Genomic DNA, 26,695 nt, shown 5'->3' on the forward strand with positions numbered 1-26,695 from the left:
CAACCTTGCTATTAACTTTAACAACTGCAGCGATTAGCAAATGTGGCAAGAAAAGTTGTAAAATGGAGGGCAAAACTCATTTAACAAATTTCTCACTTAGCAACACAAATTTTGGGCTCAATTGTGGTCGTAAGTCGAGGACTACCTGTACACCTATCTGAAACGGTCCCCAGCTCTTCCAGATATTTATCATCAGTGTAATAACAGAATTCTGCAGCTGGGATGGAAATATTACATAACTGTTGGGACTCAGTGACTCTACTAGGAAACACCAGGTCTGCAGGATAGACTGACAATTTTAAATATTTGTGTTAGCCGTCTTCTAGTGCCAAGTGTATTCGAATTCACCTGATTTCAGAAGTTAAATACAGTGGTATCATTTAAAATAAGTATTTGGTCAGCTTATTATCAAATTCAGAGGAAGGATTTCTTTAGTGGGCACTATACACTCGCCAAACCAAAATGTGGTTTTCTTTGTAACTGACTGAAGCATACAGCTAACCAGAGTGGGACAATGGAGAGGCAACAGGAAGTCAGCCCCATGAGCCTGTCCCCAAATAAACGAAATTCATATCCCCGTACCAATTTTGGCACCCATGCTGCAGATTATTCATTTACAAATACAATGCATCTGATAAGCAAATACTTTAGCTAGTAATAATTTTGTGTGAGTATAGTATGGTTTTTACCAAAATCCTGCATAATCATAGTGTGAGGCATTTTGGATTCCTGTGTCTGCAAACCAAGACTTCCACCACCTGGATCCATAATCATTGAGGCTCATTCACAAACTGAAAAGGGAATTATATAGAAATTACTGTTTGTACTACTACCACATGAAATGTCTTATTAAATTGTCTTGTTCTGTGCAAATGTAATGTAAACACATTGAAGGAATGTTATGTTCTCCATACTTAGCAAAAGTCTAAATCAGAAGTGAAAATTAGCAGAACAATTAAAGGATATCACAGTAGATCCAGCTGCTATTTAAATTGAAATTGAAATTAGGCAGTTTATTCAAGATATGTACTAATATGTTGTGAAATGATTTATATTTAAATCCTAAAAATAAAGGGGCTTACTTCCAGCTAAGCGAACATAAGATTGAAGCCTAGAGCAATTGACATTTCTGTACATGTTAAATGATTCTTATATAATAACTGTTATTCACATTGAAAATTTAACCCAAAATTCTGTTGTTTTTTTTCCAGAACAGTCAATGATCTCTTTTTGATTACTGGCATATATAGGGATTTACTTCCTGGGTCAGTGCCAAACTTGCTCTATATGTCTAGGTAAACAGAGTGGTACTAGATAACCCATGATTCATTGGGTCATCATTTCAGAGAAACCTCCTTACCTAAAGGAAGTATTCTGGTGGGTAATAAAGCTGTGGGAGCAAGAGCTATTTCCAACTTCCTACTGGCTTCCCCATTGACTTCCGTTCTAGGAAGCCAACAGGAAATGTTGGAAGTGATGATTACATGACCATAGCTAATCACAACAGCATAGTGGCATGGTAGCACTGAAGCGGCCACAACTTTGCCAAGTTTAATCCCACCGGAGTCATACTTCCTGAATTTGAACAGATTCTGTAAATTAGCCCATTTGAGGCATGTTAATTCAAAAAAATGTTGCCCTATGATGTACTATTTCACCCAATTTATGATTACAAAATATCAAACACACACGAGTTTTCACAGTTTATAATATAGAAAGACAAGTCGTTATATAATTTAAATCCTTAAGATAAGTTTGCAATATTCTCATTTACAGCTGTGATCATCCAAAAAACCTGGTAATATATATTAGCATGCTTGAATAAAGCCAATTTCTAAGAAACAGTCTTGAAGAAAAAGGGCAGCACACATCTCACTACAATCAATTCAAGCTTTTCTTCATTAATTTCTATTCACCTTTATTATTTTTACAAATAACTCAAGGCAGTGACCATATCCAACACACATTCCTCTTCCTATTTTCCCACAACTCTGTAAGGTGATTTGGGCTGTGTGTGTTTCTGGCCCAAGGTCACCCAGCCAGCTTTCACGGCTAAGGAAGGACTAGAACGCACTGTCTCCCAGTTTCTGGTGCCTTAAACAACAGACCAGGGGTCTTCAAACTTGGCCCTTTTATGACTTATGGACTTCAACTCTCAGAATTCTTCAGCCATCCTTTCTTACCGACAAAGCTCTGAAACTATGGTGGTAGATCAGGGGTCCCCAACCTTGGCAACTTTAAGACTCTCAGAATTCTGGGAGTTGAAGTCCACAAATCATGAAAGGGCCAAGTTTAAAGACCCCTGCATTAGACCAAATCTTATCCAAGATGTAAAACTTTGATATATACACATGGATTTACATGAACAGCATTAAGCTGTAATATATAATACATCTGTTTATATTCTATCTTGCAGTACGTACTAATTTCTTCCCAAATCTTCCAAGGCATGTTTATGGTTAACTGCAAAACTGTGGACTGTTAGTTAAGTTACTCTAGGATAGCACAGCAGAGCACAGCATTGCACCAAAGGAGTGAAATTTTGGAGGACTGGATTGATATCAGTTCAAAGCAAGAATTCTTGAAATGTTTTCTTTGGAACAAAAATGCACACGGACTTATTTTAGTCTAGATCTTGACTGAACATGCATAAAAAATTCAATTAGGAATATAGATTTGCAAATAATATTCACAGTCAAAACAGGCAAAATTTCTCCGTACAAGAACGTATTAAAATTTTATAATGGACGTACTTTACTGAAAGGCGAGAAAAGTTTCTATAAAGTATATGGACTGCATAACTGGGTGAGACAGCATCCCCATAGTTAGAGCTCTGAATTTTCAAGAGGACTATTGCATCTGTGACTATTTTCTGACTCTTCTCACTGTAGAATTTTTTAAAATGGGGGTAACTAGGTAAGGCTGCCGCCTATTGGCCACTAAGTCGGGTCTGGTCATCATGGAATTGCCATACAGGTCCTCTTTGCCCATTCCTGATAAAACAGCACTGCACCCTAAACCAGGGATAAGCAACCTCGGCTCTTTTATGACTCATGGATTTCAACTCCCAGAATTCCTGAGCCAGCTGGCTCAGGAATTCTGGGAGTTGAAGTATGTGAGTCATAAAAGAGCCGAGGTTGCCTACCCCTGCCGTAAACCATTGCCCCAAATTTTTTAATCAAGAAAGTGTAAATACTCCCAAAAACATCCTGAAAAATAAGTGGAACAATTTAGCCTGAGATACCTCTACCTGTCAATTAGGATTAATTCCCCTGGCTTGGAGGATCCCAAAGGTGCTTTTTCCAAAAGCCAACCAGACTTTCTTGGGTTTCTTTTTTTTTTCCTTTGAAAAAATGTTTCACTTCTCATCCAAGAAGCTTCTTCAGTTCTAACTGAAGAACTGGAGTTAAAACCAAAGAAGCTTGTTGGATGAGAAGCGAAAGGGAGAGAGAGAAAAATCCCACCCCCCAAGAAAGTCCGGTTGCTTTTAGAAAAAGCACTTTTGGGACAACCGTGACCTGGATGATGGAGAGCCACCAGAGTCATTCCCCTGGAGGGAAAGCGGAACCAAGGAACCAGCCTTCCTTGCAACTACCATCCTGACTCGATGCTTCGCCCCTTCCAAGCAGCCGCCTTCCTAGAGAAAAGGAGGACTAGGTGGGGACACGATAGCAGCATTCCAGTATTCGAGAGGTTGAGGGTCAACTTGTTTACCGAAGCAACAAAAGACAATGGATGGAAAGAGAAGCAACCTCGAACTAAAGAGAAACTTTCCTGACAGTTAGAACAACCAACCAGTGGAACGGCTTGCCTCCAGACATTGTGGATGCTCCACCACTGGACGTTTCTAAGAGACCAGACAGCCACTCGTCTCAAATTCTATAGTCTCAATTCTATAGTCGTCTCCTGCTTGAGCAGGGAGTGGGGCTAGAACAGACGTCCACAACCTTTGGGGCATCAGGGACCGGTTCCATGGAGAGAGAGGTTTTTGTTTTTTTTTGCAGACCGGAGTGTGTGGTTTTGTGTGTTGCCTGCATCTTGCGGGTGGGGCTTTGCTTCTTTGCACGGACCGCTTGCTGGCATGCCGCGGTCCAGTACTGGTCCACAGGCCGTGTGTGTCTGTGTGTGGGGTTGGGGACCCCTGGTCTAAAAGGTAAAGGTAAAGGTTCCCCCGCACATGCGTGCTAGTCGTTTCCGACTCTAGGGGTCGGTGCTCATCTCCGTTTCAAAGCTGATGAGCCAGCGCTTGTCCGAGGACATGTGGCCGGCATGACTAGACGCCAAAGGCGCACGGAGCACTGTTACCTTCCCACCATAGTGGTCCCTATTTTTCTACTTGCATTTTTTATGTGCTTTCGAACTGCTAGGTTGGCAGAATCTGGGACGAGTAACAGGCGCTCACTCTGTTACGCGGCACTCGGGATTCAACCCGCCAAACTGCCAACCTCCTGATCGACAAGCTCAGCGTCCTAACCCACTGAGCTACCGCGTCCCCTGGTTTAGAAGACCTCTAAGGTCCCTCCCAGCTCTATTCTGATTGACTGCTTGAAGACAGAGCAGACGAGGAGGGATGCAGACGAGGCCCGGAGAAGCCTTAAGCCAGGGGTCTTCAAACTTGGCCCTTTTATGACTTGTGGACTTCAACTCCCAGAATTCCTCAGCCAGCAAAGCTGGCTGAGGAATTCTGGGAGTTGAAGTCCACAAGTCATAAAAGGGCCAAGTTTGAAGACCCCTGCCTTAAGCCATGCAAGGGTTTCAACGGTGTGTCCCCATCCAGGAAGCGACTGAACAGCCAGCCAACTGCGGCTTGGGGGGGGGCGGGAGGGAAGTGCCCTCCCCCCGGGGAGAAGGCTCACTGCAAGCCCGCATCGGTGGAGGGTGGAGGGGAAAGACCAGACGAGCCGTCTGGCTGCGATCTGTATTTTTTTTGGGGGGGTAGGGGTTGGGGAAGAGGAGGGAGGAAACGGGCTGGGCTGGCCATACAAAGAGCATTCGGGACCGCGCCTGCGTCATGCGGCCCCCTCCCTCCACCCCCCCCCTTGCGCGCGCCAAGCTCTCTCTCTCTCTCTCACGCAGCCGGCGAGCGCGCGCGCGCGCGAGAGAGAGAGCCGTCGGGCGCGCGCCCCCGCCCCCCTTCCTCCTCCTCCTCCTCTTCCTCTGGCTTCCAATCAGCGCCCGCGATGAGCAAACAAAAAAGCGGCGCTTTGCAGCCCGAGCCGGGCAAAAGGGGTGGGGTTGTACCCATCCTTCCCCGGGGCGGTGGTGGCGGCGCGGCCGAGGGAGGAGGGCAAGGGAGCCAGGAAGGGAAGCGGCGCGCGGGGGCCGGAGCCAGACGGGCGCTCCCCGGGAAGCGGCGCCGGCGTCGGCTTCCCTCCCGCTCCCGGGCGGCGGCTGCGGCGGCGCTGCGGGAAGGCCCGGGCGGGTTTACACCCCGCCGCCTGTCTGGGGGAGGGGGACGGGGGGCGGCGCAAAAAGGGCCGAGGGGCTTTTCTGCAGCCGGGAGAGGCGAGGCGGGGCGGCGGCGGCGGGGAAGGCGCCGGCGATGGTTGGTTGGGGAGGGGGGGGGAGGAATGGCTGCGGCCGGGGGCGGCCGCCATTTTAGGCGCCGCCATTTTCTGGCCCGCTCTGAAGCCGGGGCTGGCTGAGGCGGCGGCGGCGGCGCCCCGAAGCCCGCCGGAGGCTGCCGGGGACCCGAGCGACGACCGGGCTGAGGTAAAAAAGGATCCGGCTCTCGGAAGAGGAGAAAAGGAGCCGGCCGCGAATGAAGCCCGGAGTAGGCCTCGGGTCGCGGCCCGGGCCGTGGCCTAAGCGGCCTGGCGACCGTCCCTCCCGCCGTCGCCGCGCCTCTCCGTTTTTCTGAGGCGCTTCCTTCGCTGCCTCGCCCGGCCGCGACCGGCGGCCGGCCGCCCCCATTCCCCCCACCTCCTCACCTTCGCCGGGCGGGCTCGGGCCCGAGCGGGGGTGGAGGCCGGAGGACGCTCGGCCGCCTCGGCTGCCAGTTTTCCGGGCCTGGCATTCGAGGTCCGCCAGATCCGAGGCCTGCACCAATCAGAGGCTCGGGCTAGGAAACGGCAGGCGGGCGGGAGCGCGCGCGGCCTTCTCCCTCGCCCGCGCGCGCTCCCTCTCCCCCCCTCCCTGTCCCCCCCCCTGCGCCGTCCTCGCGAACAGCCGCCGCCGAAACACGTCACTCAGGCGCTTTCTTTCCCCCCCCTCCGTTTTCTTTGAGGGAGCATGCGCGCCGAGGCCAGTGAAGCTCGGCGGCGCCCGCATCTTTCCCTGAGTCGGAGGGAGGGGCGAAGGGGGGTAGAAAGGAGAGCGGGCGAACAAAAGCCACCCGGCGGGAGGAAAAGGAGCGGGAGGGCGCCGCACGAGAAACAAAAACAAGCGGGCGATTCTGCGGGTACCGTCTCACGCCAAGACCATCCATGGAGGCGGGAGGGGAGACTTCAGAAATGCGCAGAAAAAAATGTTGCAAAGCTTTCCCCCCCCCCTTTATGTATAAATTTTTTTTATAAAGGAAGCGGCCTCAGTCCAACTTTGAAATTAGCCTTTTTTTCTTCTTCTAGCAAGGTCTGAGCTCGGCTGGATTTCTGTATTCTAGCAATGCAATCACAATAAAGGGACAGTTCTGAGCGCAAGCCTAACGGGTTTGGCTTGGTTTCTTTTGCAAGCATAAAACTCACGACGGCCAACATTGCAAACGGACCTTTAAAAAAAGAAGCTTCATCCGTTAAGCCACAAATAAGATTTGCAATCTTGGGCTAAGTGCATTTGTAAGATGAAAGGAGAGTGGGCCACATTTTCTAATATTCCCACTTTTACATTCGAAGTCTCAGGAAAGGGTAAGAAAAAAGCACTGTAGGAGCAAACAACAAGCTCCTTCCTTGCTCAGGTCTATTTACCTAAAATGCTTCGCCCATTTGTCTTTCTGCATTCCAAATTTATGAAGAGCAGGAAGCATCAAAAAGACTCGGGAGTTTTTGACACTGCTGCAAAAGAAAGCTGATAACAGTGAAAGGCATACTGGGTTCCTGAAACTTTGTTGTTAGGCTCTTTGCCATTTTTAGACATGGAGGAACTCCAAAAGAGCTATTGTTTGTGTGGTGGGCAATATCAATATTTACCCTACCAAAAATTAAAACGATACTCCACAAAGCACAATTGAAGAGGTTTTATTGTGGCAATGCAAAAAAAAGCCCCTTTTAAGATTAGGATGGGGTGTGCTGCCCCCCAGTTCAGTATCTTTTCATCTAGCGGTCATCCTTAGGATACAAATTGAAATGTGGGACTGCAAAATGAATATTGAAATATTGTGGAGTTATCATGTACCCTGACATCAACCTGAGCGGAACTGCCAAAGACTAGTTTGAGGACTACAACTCTTGAGGGGTAAAGAGTAAACAGACAAAAGTATTTATCTTATAGTTTATTACACCGTAAGGCGCTACTTAAGTTTTCTGAAGTTCCTTCTAGTTATATGGATACTGTGGACGGACAAATCTGGAAGGCATGTTAGTAACCAGATCATTCATTGGCTGGGAACTGTTCTCCCCATAGTCGGGAAGAGGAAACGTTGATGCCTTAGGTTTCTGTAAAGGAAAATTAAGATTAAGTCATTTAAGATTGTTTTCTCAACTATGCAGTCCTCAGGACAGGACATTTGACTTATTTCTCACAATTGAAAAGTCCACAAAAGAAAGCAGAGAAAAAGGGCACATCAACCATCTCCAGTTGAGTATGTTAAAGCATAGTAAGGTAAAGGTAAAGGTTCCCCCGCACGTACGCGCTAGTCGTTTCCGACTCTAGGGGCTGGTGCTCATCTCCGTTTCAAAGCCGAAGAGCCAGCGCTTGTCTGAGGACGTCTCCGTGGTCCTGTGGCCGACATGACTAGATGCCAAAGGCGCACAGAACGCTGTTACCTTCCCACCGCAGTGGTCCCTATTTTTCTACTTGCATTTTTACGTGCTTTCGAACTGCTAGGTTGGCAGAAGCTGGGACGAGTAACAGACGCTCACTCTGTTACGCAGCACTCGGGATTCGACCCACCAAACTGCCGACCTTCTGGTCGACAAGCTCAGCGTCCTAACCCACTGAGCCACCGCATCCCTTCTTAAAGCAAAGTAGACCTACTTTATCCAGGCTACAAACATCTGAACAATTGCTAACTACCATCAAAACTAATTATTTTATACTATCCTGTAGTTTTCTGCAGACTTTTGTAGCTCAGTACCGGTAAGCCTAAAGCCTAAATATGCAGAGGGAACTGACTTTCAGCAGGGTATTTCCTGGACACTGGCATTAGAACAGCCCCTGAAAATTTGGGCTTTAGAGCCTGATAAATACACAAATAAGAGACCAATAAACTTGGTATGAAACCTGGTTTCTTCTTTAGAGTAATGGTGGGACTTAAGAAAGATTGAAATCCTCTGATTCATTAAATGTTGGTATTTTAGTTGGGCCATGTTACATTCTAGAAGGCATGACATAATGGAACATTCTCTCTCTCTCCCTTCCCCCTCCCTCCCCAACATCCATTTGTATCCTCTTCAATGTAAATATTGGATACAATCCCTTTAAATCAAGTTACCCGTGTTTTGCAGAAAGGCTGATGATGGGAACCCTTTTCCATTTAACTATAAGCAATGCTTTGGCTTATCCCAGTTGATGGCAACCTTGTCCAGTCCAACCCAGTTGGAATTTGACACCTGGGGTCAAATCATGTTACAGTTGGCTAAAATCTTATATGTTTTTGGCAATCTCTACCCAGGTGACAAGAGTTTGAACTGGGCAGCCATAGAAACGTTCCAAACAAACAAATTCCCTGTTCTTGCCTGAATCCTTACAAGATTCTGGTTATTATTTATATTATTACTAGAGATTATACCTTCAGTTTTTAACCCAACGTCCTTCCACAGAGTGCTCATGGGCCACATGCAAAAGCCATTAAATTTCTATGCTGAGGTTTTAGAAACACCTGGTGTTTGGTTCAGTCTGTCTCTCTGCCTATTGCTTTTTCTCATTTGATAGTCTAACTTTTTAATTTTTTTTATTTTTAATTCCATTTATATCCCGCCCTTCTCCGAAGACTCAGGGCGGCTTACAAGCTTAGCAGTAGCCTTCATCCTATGTACCTGTATATGCCTGCTTATTAGGGCTTTCCCCCCCCCCCCAAGCGGCATTATTACAAAGTCAGCTTAATTGCCCCCAACAATCTGGGTCCTCATTTTACCTACCTCGGAAGGATGGAAGGCTGAGTCAACCTTGAGCCTGGTGGGACTCGAACCTGCACTAACGGCAGGCAGCTGGTGTTACTTAAGGAGGCATTAGCCCACTGCTCCACCAAGGCTCTCAATGGGAACAGGTTGGGAGTATTGCTTAAGTACAGGTGTCTTTTGGGAACTGTCTGAATGATTGAGGTGTCTAGACAAGATCTTGTAGAACCAACGGGATCCAGAAAACCATGGGCAACATTCCATTTGCAGAAGGATGAACATTATTTCCTTCCTACAAAAGCTCTCAAATCCTATGACAAGGATTTTCAATTTCCTTCCTACAAGCAAAGGTGACTTCCACTGATATAAAGAACCCTCTGAAAAATGGCATTTTTATGTATAGCCAAAATTTGGACATACCAAAAGTTGCCTCATAGGCAGAGCTTCAAATGGGTTTTGTTGATCATAATCTGCAGTTGGGATCTCATTCATCCAGTGGTTACCCTGACCAGCCTGGGCAGATGGGACGGTTGGAAGAGGTCTCTGGGGTGAGTAGCTGTCATGAGAAAATCGGAACATACCATAAAAACATTCTGCAGTCCTGCAAATGCAGCCGAAGAGTTGTATTCCTGCAACATGTTAAGCTAAATGTAAACAAGACCACATTATGGCTGAATTTACCGTATTGGCCAGGAAATGAAAGCAGACACACAAACAAATAGTTTGCCACTGTCACTAATTTCCTCTGCTTATTTGAAGAAAACAAAAGCTGTTTCCGCATATTCCATGTGTAGCCATCACAATGTGGAAGTTACTGTAAGGCTGAATTCCAATAAATATTTTTCTTTCAAGTGACTTTCAAGCAAATTACTGTAGATGGAATCGAGTCAGAGAGTAATGTGAAATAGCCTCTTTCTGGGCGTGGGCTGGCTGTGTGTATGTGTGTCTAAAACTATATAGTGTGTTTATGCTAACACACACACCATCCGGATTAAGTCGAGTGGATGGTATATACATAGTAAAGGTGAAGGTTCCCCCGCACATGCGTGCTAGTCGTTTCCGACTCTAGGGGCCGGTGCTCATCTCCGTTTCAAAGCCGAAGAGCCAGCGTTTGTCCGAGGACGTCTCCGTGGTCATGTGGCCGGCATGACTAGACGCCAAAGGCGCACGGAACGCTGTTACCTTCCCACCATAGTGGTCCCTATTTTTCTACTTGCATTTTTACGTGCTTTCGAACTGCTAGGTTGGCAGAAGCTGGGACAAGTAACAGGCGCTCACTCTGTTACGCGGCGCTCGGGATTCGACCCGCCAAACAGCCGACCTTCCGATCGACAAGCTCAGCGTCCTAACCCACTGAGCCACCGCGTCCCTACGGTATATACATACATACATACAATCAGAACTGAGCCTAAAATTTCTGTCGCTGAGTGAGACAGTTGTTAAGTTAATTTTGCCCCCTTTTACGACCTTTCTTGCCACAATTGTTCAATGAATCACTGCAATTCTTTTAAGTTAGTAACTCGGTTGCTAAGTGAATCTGGCTTCCCCGCTGGCTTTGCTTGTCAGAAGGTCATGAAAGGCGGTCACGTGACACCCCCCACCCCCCCCCAGACTCTGGGATCGTCAGTCGCCAAGCATCGGAGTTTTGATCACGTGACCATAAAGAAGCTGCAACAGTCGTAAGTGTGAAAAATGGCCGTAAGTCACTTTTCCCGGTGCTGTTGTAACTCTGAGCGGTCACTCAACAAACTCTCAAGGACTTAACAAGAGTTTTGTTTAGTGACCGTTCAAAGTTTACACACGTTCGATTTACGTTCACTGAAATAAATGCTTAAAAATTCGTTAGGACTACACGAGCTTTGCTTTTTGAGCGTGAAAGAAAGTTTAACAACCTGGATTCAAGCCCTGTGATAAAAAAAAACAAAAACAAATCTTTTATCCCAGGAGGTCATACCTCGGTCTTTCAGGAAAGGGGATCTCCTGTGGGTTTTGGACCAAAGGCCTAGGAAAGGCCAACGTTTGTTGAGGCTGGGCATCCTGTGTGAGAAAAATCAGAAGTGGGAAATAAGCAGATTGCTTGGATTTTGATCGTTGTTTTCAATAGGAAAACAAGGACATTCCAAGGTGCAATGTTTCTGAAAATGAAACGGGTCCAGAATTATGTTGATGGGGGAAAAATAAAACTGGGGAGAAAAAAAAAACAAACAACGACCATGCCTCTATCATTATGGGATCAAAACCGGACACTGCCCCTTAGGCTGCCTTCTAAAAGGTTGCAAAGCATTGTTCTTATTGCACAGATAGTATCATCATATTTTCTTTTTATTTATTTATTTATTTATTTACATTTTTATTTATTTATTTATTTATTTATTTATTTATTTATTTATTTATTTATTTATTTATTTACATTTATATACCGCCCTTTCCCGAAGGACTCAGGGCGGTTTACAGGGTGATTAAAAAACCGAAATACAAAAGTTAAAAACAAATTTAAAAAGAAAAAATTATATAATAATAATTAATAATTATAATTAATAATAATAATAATAATTAATTTTCCATATGAGCCATACTTTCTTCCTCTGTTCCTCTCTTTTTAAGGAACGCATCGTCGTTTTTTTTTTCTTTCATAGGCCAGGATGAGATAGACTGGGGTGCAAAGGGGTTGCCATTACTTTAGAGATTTTACATACACACTGAACATAAATTTACGCCATCTTTTTCACATCATTCTGGGAGTGTCAGTTACAGGAATTAATCGCATTTTGTACATTGGAGATCTGGTATCAATTTCCATTGGAAAGCAAACAGGATGTTTTGGGGGGGAAAAAATGATGCAGGATATGTCTCAAAATAACAATCCACTATTTTTTGTAGAAGCAAAACAACCCTTTCAAAACATCTTAAATTAAAACAAAATTAAACATAATAAAGAAAACAAAGCCACAATAACAACAATGACATAAATTTAAAATATATTTGTTTACCAGCTGTCTTTGGGGTTGAAGTCTGGGTGGGATGACCGGGATTGAGATCCTTGGTTGCTTTACTTGACTTCTGCAAATGCATCAAAATATCAGATTGTTTTTAAAAAAAGAAATATTAAATGTAAATGTAGCGTACTCCAGATGAGGAGAAAAACTCTGCCTAAGCTAATTTATTTTGTTCAGTCATGTCCAGTTCTTGGAGATTGCCTGGACTTGTCCCTGAAGCTTTCTTGGGAAGATTTTTCATAAGTTTGTCCACATTTCCTTCCTAGAGCTAAGAGATAGTGACTGGCCCAGGGTCATCCCACTGGCTTTGCGCCTAAAGTGGAACTAGAACTCACATCCTGGTTTCTAGCCTGATGCCTCCCCCGCTAAACTGTGGCTGGGATCATAGACCATTAAAAATGGATGCTCAGCCTATTGTAGGGTGAACAAACCATAATTAGACAAACGATGGCTTAGTACCGGTGTGTTACATGAACACTACCTCTGTGCTGCTTCCAAGTTCTCTCTCTGTTGAGATGTTTGGCACTTTTTTTGTTTAGTGTTATCTATAAATTCATTGGTCAGGGGAGGGATTTGTTGGAAATACATCCTACCTTAATTAGAACAGGTCTTCTCTCTGCCCAAAATCAACTCACCTGCTTTTTTTCGACCGGCTTCTACAGTAGCCAATCCACTGCATTAAGGTGAAGACAAGCACAGACAATGTTACCGCGGGAACCGTGATCACCAAAATCAAGTCCAGGGTGCTCCAAAGATAGTTACATTTGGGCCCTATGTACCAATAATCTTTCCATTTGTTTCGGTAGGAGGGACACCTTAAAGACAGAAACGGGGGAGACCCAAATTGAGAAGTTTTGAACCACTTTCCCTGCAAAGCATGACGTTGGGTGCTAATCCACCCAACAACGTTAGGGCTGGATGGCAGAATCGAGGGCTTCCTTGCGTTCTGGAGGAACATCTGCAAGTTATCGGCCTCAAACATTCGGATCAGGTTTGCTCATCAACAAAGGTTCAGTGGACTTTAACTAAGATGATGCAAGAGCTTGAGGACATGCCTGCAAGGACAGGCAGACTAAATTTTGGATGTCAGATTAAGAAATAAAAAAAAGACTTAGGAGAGAGACGATCAAGTAGATAAAGAGAAGCTACAGAGAAGATAGTCAAGAACTCTTTCCCATACTATGGAAACTAGGCCAGAAATAACCAATACAAGTTATGGATGGATGGATGGATGGATGGGTGGGTGGAGAGAGAGAGAGAGAGAGAGAGAGAGAGAGAGAGAGAGAGAGAGAGAGAGAGAGAGAGAGAGAGAGAGCGCTACCTAGATTAAAAAGTTCATAGTGGAGGTTGTCCCTCTGGAGGTTATAAATTCTCCATCTCTGGAGGCTTTTAAGAAGAGACTTTGCAAATACAGCCCTCCTGCCCAGTTCTCAAAACAAGGAAGCAAACTTACTTACTTGCAATAAGGCACTTTATCTTTGCAACCACAGGTAATCCCTTCAGGGCAAAAGCCGATTGTATCACCTACACAGTTATCGAAGTCTGCAACATGGGTGCAATCAGCTGGAAAACAAGACAAGTTTCCCTTCAACCACTGTGTATCACATTAGTCATCACTGGACTTCCAAGAGCAAATTTCTCTGCCTACGTGGATCTCTCACCAGATTTGTGCATTGTGTTAACCATGATACAGTTTTGTTGGTTTGCATGCGATACAATCTGTCAGCTGAGCTATTGCCCATCATAAGCCAGAGTTATGGCTTAGCAAAGCATGAGAACGGAGCTTTATTCATTTAATAGCATAGCAAGCCATGTTTAGCAGATTTTTTTTTTAAAAAAACATCTTTTTTTCTATTATAAGGAATATTGGACTAGATGGGCTTTTACATGTCAGAACAGCCAAACAAAGCTTACTCAACTACAGTTAAAACAAGCTATGGCTTACTACAACATGTGAACCTGCCCCCTTTCTATTATATGAGAAGAAATAAAAACCTGCTTATTTACTCTCCCCCCCCCCCATTTTATCTTCTCTTTTCCCAAATCACTAGCAAGTTACTTTTTCCTGTTCGGGGAAAAAAAGGATTGGATTGTGTTTTGTGTGATTAATAGCTGACCATAAGACTCGATAAGGGCGTTCATTTAATTTTAAGTTCTTCCATGACAAGCAATAATAATTCACTCCTATAGCTATGCTTCTACCCCAGATTGCCAGTGGGTGACAATAGTCTCTTTCTGGGAATATCTAAACTCAGCATTGTAAACATTTTAACTGTCTTTATCTACATTCCCATGATTGTAGGACCATAACATGTTTTTGGTTCCTCTCAGCCAAAAGACAGAAGTTGCTTCCCACAGAGGAAGAACTCAACTTTTTTTTTAGTTAATCAAGAAATTTCTATTCCCCTCTTCTTTCTCAGCCATATTTGGACTTTCAGTCTCAAGTAGAGGATCGTGGAGAATTTATAATTGATTTTAAACTGGTCCCCCACATCTGTGTGAGAACAAAGTTATGATAGAAGATAATCAGAATTTTGCGTGACACAATCTTTCATCTTTTGTCTTCTTTCACACTGCATGCTGGCTATTAAATTAAACCCTTTTTAAGTTCACACAATCATCATTACTGGACTAGCTTTGCTAGCTCCAGAGGAACTAACCAGGTTTAGCATTTTAAGTCTTTAACTGCACTAGGTAAATATATTGTGGAGGCCCATCCCTTGGGGTCTGTGCTCTTTTGTTTCCAACAGATGCATATAAGATTGCGGATTTTAATCTTAGCCCTTACTACATCCACTTCTTTTAAAAAGTCAAGTTCCAAAGGATTCCACTTGATTCTGATATCTGGAGCATTGAGTTAACTAGAAGTCAGCTAACAAAGATCCCAAAGGTTTTTCTTACGATTTGCGGCTTGTGTGGTCAGACAAGTGATGGTTAACAGCAGAAGTAGGAGCAGATGAAGGCTGGATGCAAACATCATGGAATTCCTTCGAAAAAGAGAGATTTGATCCTTTTCCAGCTTTCTGAAGTTTCCATTCCAATCTGAATAATTTTGATTTACATCAGACCAAAGGCCATGGATTTTGAACTTGCTTTACAGCATCACTTCTGGTTTTTAATTAACTTTTCTAAAGAGAAGTCTTCTTGGATTGGTTTTAAGCCTAATATTTATGTAAATAAATGACTAGAAATGGGATCATAGCGTTTCCTAAATATATTACATATAGATTATGATAATGTCCATGAAAAGCAGATTACCAGAGTATCTTGGCAAGTGGTGATATATAGGGCACATTAAGGACAGAAATTGGTGGATTACGGTATCTTGCTTTTGTTTTTCTCCTTTTCTGTGACACATCCTCAACCATCAGGAAACAATACTCTACAGGCGGTCCTTGACTTACAACCATCACTAAACCCAAAGGTTCTGTTGCTAAGTAAGACGTTTATTAAGTGAGTTTGCCTCCATTTTGCAACTTTCCTTGCCACAGTTGCTTAAGTGAATCACTTAAGATGATCAGGGGACTGAGGGCTAAAACATATAAGGAACGGTTGCTGGAATTGGGTATGTCTAGTAGTCTAATGAAGAGAAGGACAAGGGGAGACATGATAGCAGTCTTCCAATATCTCAGGGGCTGCCCCAAAGAAGAGGGAGTCAAGCTATTCTCCAAAGCATCTGAAGGCAGGACAAGAAGCAATGGATGGAAACTAATCAAGGAGAGAAGCAACCTAGAACTAAGGAGAAACTTCCTGACAGTTGGATCAATTAACCAGAGGAACAACCTGCCTCCAGAAGCGGTGAATGCTCCAACACTGGAAGTTTTTAAGAAGAGACTGGCCAGCCATTTGCCTGAAATGGTGTAGGGTTTCCTGCGTGAGCAGTGAGTTGGACTAGAAGACTTTCCAACTCTTTTATTCTGTTAAATTAAGTTCCAAATGGCCCTCTCTATACAGAAGATAAAATCCCAAACTGAAATTATAAACTATCCCACCAAGGCTGAAGGATTTAACAAAAATGGCACATATCAAACATTTATATATATAATGTGTGTGTGTGTGTGTGTGTGTGTTTGTGTGTGTGTGTATAAAAATCCCTTTTATTGTTTCTCCTGACCGATGTTCTTGAGGAAATGAATTCATTGTGGACTGAATGCAACTATTTAGCAATTTAGATAAGGATCTTTTTAAAACAAGTGTGTCAGCAGAATGATTATTGATCCTAAGTATGAAGTGTTTCCTTCTCTGTAAGGGCAATGTTCTGAAGGTTCGCTTATTAAAAACAGAGTCACATGGCACTTGAAAGAAGTTTTTTAATATCTATTAGACAAATCCAACACATCTTCAATCTCTGTGGCCTTCAAGTTCTCTTCCAATGCTCCTTTTGACTTTCCGACTCTCACCTGGAATCCCCCTACCTATTCAAAAGCTATGCCACCTGACTTGTTTTATCTAGAGCTCATCACGCAAATGAGGACTGGAAAATACCCTGAATAAAAGCAGCAGTTCAATTATGCTATATGATTTCGTTTCCTAAAGTCTTATCTTTTGGTACAATGTCCAAAGCTGGCCATGATGGTGACTCATCCATGGAAATGTTGGTGGGAAGTGACTTTGACAACCACGTTTTGTGATGCATGGATTTGACAGACTCTTTGAATGAAGACAATTTATGGATTTGTTTGTCCCTGCCTTACTAGCGTCAGACTTCCACTTATTATACATACCCAAACTGTGTCTTATGCTGTCTTATAAATCAGGGATAAATGCAAGATTATTATTAGAGTTCCTTTTTCTCCAGCATTGAGTGAAGACATATTCCAACATGTAGGTGGTTTTACTGAGCATTTTTCTTATCCTCCTTGTTGGGGACATCCATCTACCCGCGTACTTCTTGGAAGAAGAGAGGGGGGGGGAAACCCCTAACAAGCCCATTCATAAATTTCCATTTGAGATTTGAAAGATTGAGAAGTAGAATTGGAGTGGGCCTACCGTGAGATCATCCCTCGCCCCTTCACCTTGCCTTGATCATTGTTTATAGGGAAGGAGATGAGCAGAGATGGGATATTGTGATGCCGGTCCCATTGTGACTCTTTGCATGACCAGAGCCTAGTTGGGTGAGAAGTGAAGCACAAGCTGGGATGAAAACTAGCCTGAAACAGAGGCCACACCATTCCAATCCTCACCTTTGTAAAAAGACAGGAGAAAAGAGAACGTGGGGAAGGGTGGTGGGGGAAAGGAGGAAGACTGCCCTTTTAAAACTTCCTCTTCCTCTTCCTTTTTTCTTTCTTCCTTTTTTTTTTGCCTTGTCCAACCCTCACTCTCTGAGATGGTGAATGTAGGAGCCCCAGCAGAGGCTCAGCAGCGCTTAGGCCCCTTTGCGGGAAGCGAACTGCCACTCTGCTGCTTCAAACTCTCACTATGGAAGGCAACTGCAGCTCCATGAATCGCTTCCGGGTGCGACCAGCCGAGCCGCGGGACTGTCCTCATATCATGCGACTCATTAGAGTAAGAGGAGAACAGAGGAGAGATGGGCTTGCAGGGGGGGGGTGTCTAGCCAGCAGTGGGATTCAAATAGGGGAACAACCGGTTCTCTGTGTGGATGCCACTTCCGGAAGTCTGTTCTGGGCTTGGGCAACAAAAAAATTAGCTACCGGTTCTGCTGAAGTGGTGCGAACCGGCTGAATCCCACCACTGGGTCTAGCCTGGGGTCCCCAACCTATGGTCTGTGGCCCGGGACCAGGCTGTGGACTCTTGGCCAGTGGGCTGCGGAATTAGCTGGCTGGTGCACGCACGCGTGGGCACATATTTTTCCCCCACTCGTGCTAGCACCTGCGGCCCTGTTTGCGCACGTGCGTGGCCACGAATGGGAATGCTAGCGCAAAGTGGTTGTCCACAGCCTGTTTGTGCATGCGCTGTTAGCCTGGACAGTTTGTGCGGTCCGTTTGCACATGCACGAACGGGCCGCTAGCTGCCATGGAGGGTGCGTGGCCATTCGTGCATGTGCATGGCACCAGTGCATGCCATATGCACAAATGGGGCTGCTAGTGCCGTACCATGTGTGTGCGCACACACAAATTTTGAAGCTGCTCTCCTTTGCTCCAGTCCTCAAGCCTGGAATGTTTGGAGACCTCTGCTTTAGCCTATAAACTATTAAGAAGTCCGAACAAATAACATATATATATATATATATATATATATATATATATATATATATATATATATATATATATATATATATATATATATATATATATATATATATATATATATATATATATATATATATATATATATATATATATATTTATCCCAGTGACATTCTGGTTTCTTCCCTTGGCAGGAGCTGGCTGCTTATGAAAACATGCCTGAAGCAGTAAAAATAACAGAAACAGGTAAAAAAGAGAGTTTTACATGTAGCCCTCGACTTACAGCGTTTCACTTTTAAGAAGAGACTGGACAGCCACTTGTCTAAATGTACAGGGTCTCCTGTTTGAGCAGGGGGTTGGACTAGAAGACCTCCGAGGTCCCTTCCAGCTCTATTCTGATTGCTTGATTGTTTAGTGACCATTCAAAGTCGCAACGGCAGCTGAAAAAAAGGGACTCTGACCGTTTTTCACACTTACGACCATTGCAGCATCCCCAAGGTCGTGTGATCAAAATTCAGACGCTTAGCAACCATTTCATATTTATGACAGTTGCAGTGTAACGGGGTCACGCGATCCCCTTTTGTGATTTTCTGACTAGCAAAGTCAATGGGGAAGCCAAATTCACTTGACAATCAAACTTAACAACTGCAGTGTCAACACGTTCTTGCTTTGACAACAGATGGAAAGGTAGCCATTTTCTCTATTGTTTGTAGAATTAGTTGCTGCTGGGAGGGTGGAATAGGGATGAGAGTCCAGCTAGTCATAACAATAATAACTCAGCCGTGGGAACCCAAGGACATTGGCATCTAGTCATGCCGGCCACATGACCACGGAGACGTCCTCGGACAAGCGCTGGCTCTTCGGCTTTGAAATGGAGATGAGCACCGGCCCCTAGAGTCGGAAACGACTAGCACGCATGTGCGGGGGAACCTTTACCTTTACCTATCTATCTGTCCTCTGTGTAATCTATATCATCTATCATCCTTCTCTCTGTCTCATCTATCATTTCTATTTCTATCCTATCTATATCTAATTATCTTCTTCCTCCTATTTCTATCATCTTTCTCTGCCTCTTTCTTTCCTCCCCACCCCACCCCCCTCCTGGCTATGGAGCTGACCTTATCTCCAGACCTACCTTTGATGGCCCAGCGGGGATCCTCTTTTTTGTGATTTTCATTTACCGTAGTATTTTTCTCCCTTCAGTGGCTTGAATATTTTTCAGATTTACTTCGAGATGGTTTTGGAACTCGTCCCTTCTTCCAGTGTTTAGTAGCAGAGGTATCATCAGAAAATGTAATGCTAGGTAAGCCAAAAAGTTTTCGTTTTACGTTTTTGAAATGAGTCTTAACTACCGTATCTTTGCAGGATGGAAAGTACCTATTGATGGCTTTAGTTTAGAGTATTCCAGAAATTCAACAGTCTTCTCCTCCACTGGACGTTTTTAAGAAGAGACTGGACAGCCATTTGCCTGAAATGGTATAGGGTTTCCTGCCTGAGCAGGGGGTTGGACTAGATGACCTCCAGGCTCTCTTCCAACTCTGTTATTCCTTGCCTTACTCCAAAAACGTAACTAAGGAGGAACAAGGGTATAAGAGACTTTAAAAAATGGGTTAAACAAAAAGATCACTTCTCCACAGGCTCAAGACACGTTTTACTTCAAAGTCACAATCTCGCCTACAGCCGTAAGAATCTTTTGCATGTAAGATTTACCGTGCAACTTGGCATTCCTAACAAAATTCAGACTCAGATCACCATTGCCTGGATTTCTTAGGCACCTAAAAGTAATATTTATAGCAATGGGGGGAAATCACCAAATTTTGCCTAAAATCATGAAGGGTCCCTTGGGAGATGGCTGGTCTCACAAGGGCTTTGGTGAACTTATTTATTACATTTTTATGCCACCCATTTCCCCACCCCACCCCACCCAATAAGGCAAACTTTCTACCGTATTTTTAATAGCTGGGTGTAATTATCTGGTTTTGAGTCCCCAATAGAAAACGCCCTTTTAATGTTAACCCATTTATTTTTCTATTAAGAACCTCTTTGATCAGCCCAGAAGTAGAACGGCTGTATTTTACTTCTGCCTACCTTCTTCTGCTTAATTTTCTCAACGGCCTGAAGGATAAAAAGGCAGGGAAAAAAATCAATTGAACTTTTAGAGGTGCTCACGCTATGCAGAGGTTCATTCTGACATCTTCCTGCTGCTTCTGAGCCCCAGGTGAACAGAGAGTCAAAGGCAATTAGTGATTAAGTGAAAGGAGCTTTCGTACCCACAAATCCGTTATTCCCACCGAGTGCGTGAAGGTCCTTCTGCAAGTCTAAATGGAACCCGCGTTCCTAACATTTTTGAACAATGTCGTCTTGCAGACCCAGTGAGGATGATGAAGGACTAAAGGACTGTTAGAAAGGTGTAACTTTTCCTCTCCGTCAATAATAATAATAATGATAATAATAATAATAATAAACTAAAATAATAATAATAATAATAATAATAATAATAATAATAACAACAATAACAACAACGTTGGAAGGGACCTTGGAGATCATCTAGTCCAACCCCCTGCTCAGGCAGGAAACCCTATAGCATTTCAGACAAATGGCTGTCCAGTCTCTTCTTAAAAACCTCCAGTGTTGGAGCATTCACAGCTTCTGGAGGCAGGTTGTTCCACTGGTTAGTTGTTCTCACTGTCAGGAAGTTTCTCCTTAGTTCCAGGTTGCTTCTCTCCTTGACTAGTTTCCATCCGTTGCTTCTTGTCCTGCCTTCAGGCGCTTTGGAGAATAGCTTGACTCCCTCTTCTTTGGGGCAGCCCCTAAAATTGGAACAATTTTCCCCCAATAAATGTTGCCCTAATGAAAAGCAGATCATACAAAGATTCTTTTCGCCCTTTCTTTCTGAGATAATTACATTCTTTTCAGTTGTAAACTCCTCCGGATAGAAGAGCAGTGCTGAAATAATCAATAGAGGAACTCAACCTCACCGTGCAGCAAGGCATTAAACATCCCGTTCTCCAGCACTGCTTTTTTAAAAAAACCGTGCAGGTGTGTATGTGTTTTGGGTGCGTGCTTATTTGAAAAGAGATCTCCAGTGGAATGTTTGATAGCTCCTGAGAATGGAGGACGAGCGTTAAAAAGAAAATATTTTAATCCAGAGCACTGAGAAAGCGTAAGGAGACTCACGGCAATCTTACACAGCAATCTTGACTGACCACCATTCATTTCGTGCGTGTTTGAAGTTACAACACTGGAAAAGTTAACTTATGGCCATTTTTCAGTTACGACCACTGCAGCATCCTCAGGGTCATGTGATCAAAATCCAGATGTTTGGCAACTGGTTCAGTATTTATGACGGTTGGGGTGTCCCGGGGTTACGCGGTCACATTTTGTGACCGGCGCACAAGCCAAGTCAACGGGGAAGCCATTTAACAATCGTGTTACTAAACCACCGTGTTACTCGCCGAACCCCTGCTGATTCACTTAACAACTGTGGCAGGAAAGGTCACCAAACGGGACAAAATTCACTCAACCACGGAAATTTGGGCCTCAATTGTGCTTATGCTAGATATGCAATAGTGGCGAATATCTGTAGCTCGGGTGTAGGACGAGGGTGAAGTTTCGTCCTCTGAGCTTGTGGGCTTGTATCCGAAGCGCTTCGTTACGTCTTCAGGTGACATCATCAGCTGAGTCTTACCATTTTCATTTTGGGTACACAATTCCTTAAAGCAGACATGTCAAACACAAGGCCCGGGGGCCGGATCCGGCCCGCAAAGTGGTTTCATGCGGCCCGCGAAGCCATCCTGGAAACAGTGAGGGAACGGCCCCCACTGCCTTGGCCCTGGCCCAGAGACCCTCCTCCTGCCAGAGACCCTCAGATCTGTCCCACTGCTGCCCGGGCCCCCATAGGCACCCTTGATGCAAACGATGTCGAGCTGACCACGCCCACCCCATAGGCCATAAGCACTCTAGCCACGCCCACCCAGTAGGCCACGCCCACCCAGGCCACACCCACCCAACCCCCTGAGGGCAACCGCAATGCTGATGCGGCCCTCAGTGAAATTGAGTTTGACACCCCTGCCTTAAAGTGATGCTTCTTCTTTTTCCCCCCCCACCACAGATGCAGGTATTGTAGCTTTTGCTATGTATTACTTTACGTACGACCCTTGGATTGGCAAGCTGTTATACTTAGAAGATTTCTATGTTATGGAACAATATAGAGGTAACTTAACTACCCTGTTTCCTTGTTGCCCATTTCTAATACAGCCAGAAAAAGAGCCTTGGTGGCGCAGTGGGCTAATGCCTCCTTAAGTAACATCAGCTGCCTGCAATTAGTGCAGGTTCGCATCCCACCAGGCTCAAGGTTGACTCAGCCTTCCATCCTTCCCAGGTAGGTAAAATGAGGACCCAGATTGTTGGGGGCAATTAAGCTGACTTTGTAATAATGCCGCTTGGGGGGGCGAAAGCCCTAATAAGCAGGCATATACATAGAATGAAGGCTATTGCTAAGCTTGTAAGCCGCCCTGAGTCTTCGGAGAAGGGCGGGATATAAATGGAATTAAAATAAATATAAAAATAAATAAAAAAGGAAGAACCACCAAGGTGGAATTAGGACCTTGTGGCAGGACTGGAGAATAGCCAGGTTTTCATTGATATTCACGTCCCCACCTGGTGTTTATTATAGCCAGAATTCTCTGGATAGTAGTATTTAGGTGGTCCTTGACTTACAACAGTTGGTTTAGTGACCATTCAAAGTTACAATGCACTGGAAAGAAAAGGACTTATGACTGTTTTTCACACTTACAACCGTTGCAGCATCCTCCCCCGGTCAGATGCTTGGCAGCTGACTCATGTTTACGACGGTTGCCATATCACAGAGTCACGTGATCCCCTTTTGTAACCTCCTGACAAGCAAGGTCAATGGGGAAGCCTGATTCACTTCACAATCGTTTTTATTAAAAATAATAATAATAATAATGCAGCGGTTGGCCAGAAAAGCTTGTAAAATGGGGCAAAACTCACTTAACAAATGTCTCACTTAGCAACAGACCTTTGGAGCTCAACTGCAGTCATAGGCTGAGGATTACCTGTACAGTATATAAAATAGGACGCCTGGCACTCCGTTTTGAGACACGCCGTAATTGAGACAGGATCCCAGAAGACAGAAAGAAGGAGAGAAGAACTAGGAGACCATCTTGCTCTGCCTCTCTGCTTTATTTTGAAAGTTAGACTAGAATAGAGCTTGATTGTCCTCACTGTCAAGGAAGTTTCTCCTTAATTCCAGATTCCAACCATTGTTTCTCGTTCTTCCCTCTGGTGCTTTATTTGGATTTATTTATTATTTTTACAAATAGCGTGGCAAACATACCCAACGCCACCTACTTCCTTCTCCCCACCCCCCGAAAGCCATCACCCTGTGAGGTGGGTCAGGCTGAGAATGAGGGACTAGCCCCAAATCACCCAGCTGGCTTTCATGGCTAAGGAAAGACTTGAACTGACAGCCTCTTGCTTTTTAACCTGGTTGCTGGATTAAACTGCCCCTCTGCTGGGGGGGTTGGGGATTAATAACTTCCAAGTGACCTATCAGAATTGCAGAGGTAGCGATATTCCAGGAAATTGGGCTGCTTGCATCCAATAAACTAACTTCCTGAGTTGTATCTGGGGTTATGGGTTCCGAGCATATTGTACAATCCGAGTTCTTCTCGATTTTGTGAATCCCAGAATGTGTTACTACCCAATACAGCAGGGTTTCTCAACCTCAGCAGCTTGATAGGCCTACCTATCTTCAAGCTGAGGAACATGGCAATATAAGTTTGTTGTGTAAATGCAGCTGCCCCAATGGTGGATTGGTGCCACCCTGATAGATGCAGCCAGTTATATTTTTTTCTTTCTTTCAAAAGATCTGAAACAAAAACCACAGCTAAATACTGTTTTATAGAGGTTGGTAGGATAAAGCCTTTGCTTACTGTACATATAATTCTATGGGTTAGAACAAAATAATGGAAAATTTCCAGTTCAGACAACTGAGTTTCTTAACTGTGTTTTGGCAGGCTGGGGAATTGGATCGGAACTTTTAAAAAATTTAAGTCAGGTAAGTTACCCTTTAACCCTTTTATATTTTACATGTTACGGTCATCATTTTCATTCGAAAACTCTTAATTATTGCCAAAGAGCTAGCAGAAAAGTAAAAAAAAAAAAAAAAGAGCTACAGCAACCTTTCCAAAATGGATTTCTTCTACCCGAGTTGGTGGCTAAAATTTCCATCACTCCTCAATCCTAATGGCCATTTCTAGGATAGGACATTAAATTTAGAGGACCATCAGTGGCTGCGTTCTTTAAAGCCACAAAAGAAAGGGTCCACGGAATCAGGGCTGTTTGTTGGATCGAAAAAGTCAAGATGACAATGGAGTCCACCATCTTAAATTTCTTGACCTCTTTCATAAGTTGAGTTTATTTGCAACCGGCAGCTAAAAACTGCTTTTGAATTCTTAAGACTGCAAAGGGAAGGTTTCATAGCTGAAGGTGCCTTTACAATTTAGAATTTTCTACGTGCAATGTTGCTACTGTCAGAGAGGGGAAAAAAGTGGTTCAGTTGTACCTACAGGTGCAGGCATGAAAATGCAGTAATTTTTATACATACAAAGGTTCAAAAAAATGTTAACAAAAATGTTGAATGACTTGATCTCCTTCTAGTCAAGCTGTGTTGTCCAGATAGCTTAGAGCAGAGCTCCTCAACCTGGGCAACTTTCAGACTTGTGGATTTCAACTCCCAGCTTTGCTGGCTGAGGAATTCTGGGAGTTGAAGTCCACAAGTCTTAAAAGTTGCCCAGGTTGAGGCTTAGAGCAATGATTTCTCCACCCTGACAACATGTACTGCCTGGAGAATTCTGGGAATTGGAAGTCCATGCGTCTTAAAAGTTGCTAAGGTTGAGAAACACTGCTTAGAGCACTAGAATTCAAGAACAGTTCAGTGGTATAGAACGTGTACCTCCAGCTTTGTACAAATATTTCTGCATGCTGATAACAATTCTGCATGCAGTGACTGTTGTAAAGAAAGCAGCTAAGTTCTAACTTTCGTTACCTTAACAATTTAACCAATAGGATAAATTGACATTTTAAAATAAGCCATATTGTCGACATTTGAGGGGTAGTGCAGGGGTCCTCAACCCCTTGGCTGCAACCCACTACCGGGCTGAGGGCTATTTGGAATTTGGGTGGCTGGTCGGAGCGCACGTGTGCAGCTCAACTTGTGCAAGTAGCGGGCTGGCGGGCACCCGTGTGTGTGCACACCAGCCTCCCGCTCGTGCAAGTCAAGCTACTTGTGCGTGCACCGGCCTACCACTCGCACAAGGGCTGCATGCCTGCATGTGCACGTGGCCCAGTTCCCCTTTGCCCTGCCCCAGCTGGACTGCCAAGCGGTAAAGGTCGGGGACCGCTGATGTGGTGGATTCTGCCAAATTGCACTGCAAACATTTTCACCGGGGGTCTTCAAACGTGGCCCTTTCATGACTTGTGGACTTCAACTCTCAGAATTCCTCAGCCTGGCTGAGAAATTCTGGGAGTTGAAGTCCACAAGTCATGAAAGGGCCAATTTTGAAGGCCCCCCCAATTTTTCACATTTGCGCTCAAATGCAAACCCTCTGCGCTTCCGCTTGAACAGATTGCTCTCGATTGCAACTGTAGCTGCATGCGCTTTCTTGTCGTCGTTTGGAATAAGCCGTCCATCGAGTACTACATGAGGCACGGGGCATCCGATCTGTCCACCGAAGAAGGATGGCACCTTTTCCGATTCGATAAAGAGCACCTAGTCCGAATGGCAGCCGGACAATAGCGAGGAAGTCTCCTTCTGAGAGTGGCGTTCCATCGGCTCCTCAGCCGCCAGGAAATCTCTAGCGACAATTGAGGCTCTAAAGCAGGCAAATACTAGCCACGAGAAATTAAAAAGAAGCTTGCCTGTTTTATGACTGGCGGCAGTAGCTCGAGATGTGATTGGATTCTGGTGTTTTCCCATTGGCAAGCTGTGCTGGGTAGGACGTGAAATCCCCCAAATGTTTGGTTAATAAGTACGCACTTCGGCACATTAGGTGGGCTCTCTTGGTTGTTCAGGGCTACTTAACCAAAGTCGGAAGTAGATCGACGTCTGCGCTTGAAACCAGAATTCGTAGTCAAGGTTTCTCCAGGTTAGAGATGTTGGCTCTCTCTAAAGCCTCACAGTATCAAATGAAAAGCCATGTGTGAATTGGAGGTGGAGTGGAAAGGCACAAGAGTGTTTCCCTGTTTGTCTAGCTTAACCTGTCAGGTCAACACAACCGCCCTCATTAAGACATCCCATGGATTGTTAAAACGGTTA

The 26,695-nt window shown here is 44.4% G+C and overlaps 3 protein-coding genes and 1 long non-coding RNA gene across 7 annotated transcripts in view; 2 read left to right on the forward strand and 2 right to left on the reverse strand.

The window, feature by feature from the left end:
- Window positions 1-6,632, reverse strand: part of ZNF711 (zinc finger protein 711) — a 21,343-nt gene extending 14,711 nt beyond the window's left edge. For 2 of the 4 annotated variants that reach the window (XM_083372178.1, XM_083372176.1), the window contains exons 1-2: window positions 5,931-6,632; window positions 690-791 (exon numbers count right to left, since the gene is read on the reverse strand). In XM_083372178.1, coding sequence (XP_083228304.1) covers window positions 690-774 — 85 coding nt within the window. In that variant the 5' untranslated portion in view covers window positions 775-791; window positions 5,931-6,632. Of the gene's footprint in view, window positions 1-689; window positions 792-2,753; window positions 3,003-5,930 lie in introns of those variants that run through there. The other 2 variants (XM_083372177.1, XM_083372179.1) reach the window with 2 other exon arrangements.
- On the forward strand, window positions 5,523-14,317 carry LOC310646026. The gene is made up of 3 exons (XR_014493629.1): window positions 5,523-5,712; window positions 13,015-13,199; window positions 13,699-14,317. It is a non-coding gene; the product is annotated as an uncharacterized lncRNA (long non-coding RNA).
- Window positions 7,253-12,932, reverse strand: LOC310645933 (uncharacterized protein). Its single transcript, XM_083372012.1, has 5 exons — window positions 12,844-12,932; window positions 12,203-12,272; window positions 11,167-11,249; window positions 9,633-9,768; window positions 7,253-7,589 (listed from the first exon to the last, which is right to left on the reverse strand). Exons 1-5 carry the CDS (start codon window positions 12,885-12,887, stop codon window positions 7,470-7,472), a joined length of 453 nt encoding a protein of 150 aa, XP_083228138.1. The 5' UTR covers window positions 12,888-12,932; the 3' UTR covers window positions 7,253-7,469.
- Window positions 14,318-17,626: 3,309 nt separating the features above from the next.
- SATL1 (spermidine/spermine N1-acetyl transferase like 1) lies at window positions 17,627-26,280 on the forward strand (the record flags this gene model as incomplete). Its single annotated transcript, XM_083371857.1, has 6 exons — window positions 17,627-17,713; window positions 18,549-18,600; window positions 19,577-19,657; window positions 22,466-22,567; window positions 24,396-24,436; window positions 26,006-26,280. 6 exons carry the CDS (start codon window positions 17,627-17,629, stop codon window positions 26,174-26,176), a joined length of 534 nt encoding a protein of 177 aa, XP_083227983.1. The 3' UTR covers window positions 26,177-26,280.
- Window positions 26,281-26,695: the final 415 nt, after the last annotated feature.

The sequence above is a fragment of the Vipera ursinii genome, assembly GCF_947247035.1.
Source record: "Vipera ursinii genome assembly, chromosome: 12".
NCBI classification, from domain to species: domain Eukaryota; kingdom Metazoa; phylum Chordata; class Lepidosauria; order Squamata; family Viperidae; genus Vipera; species Vipera ursinii.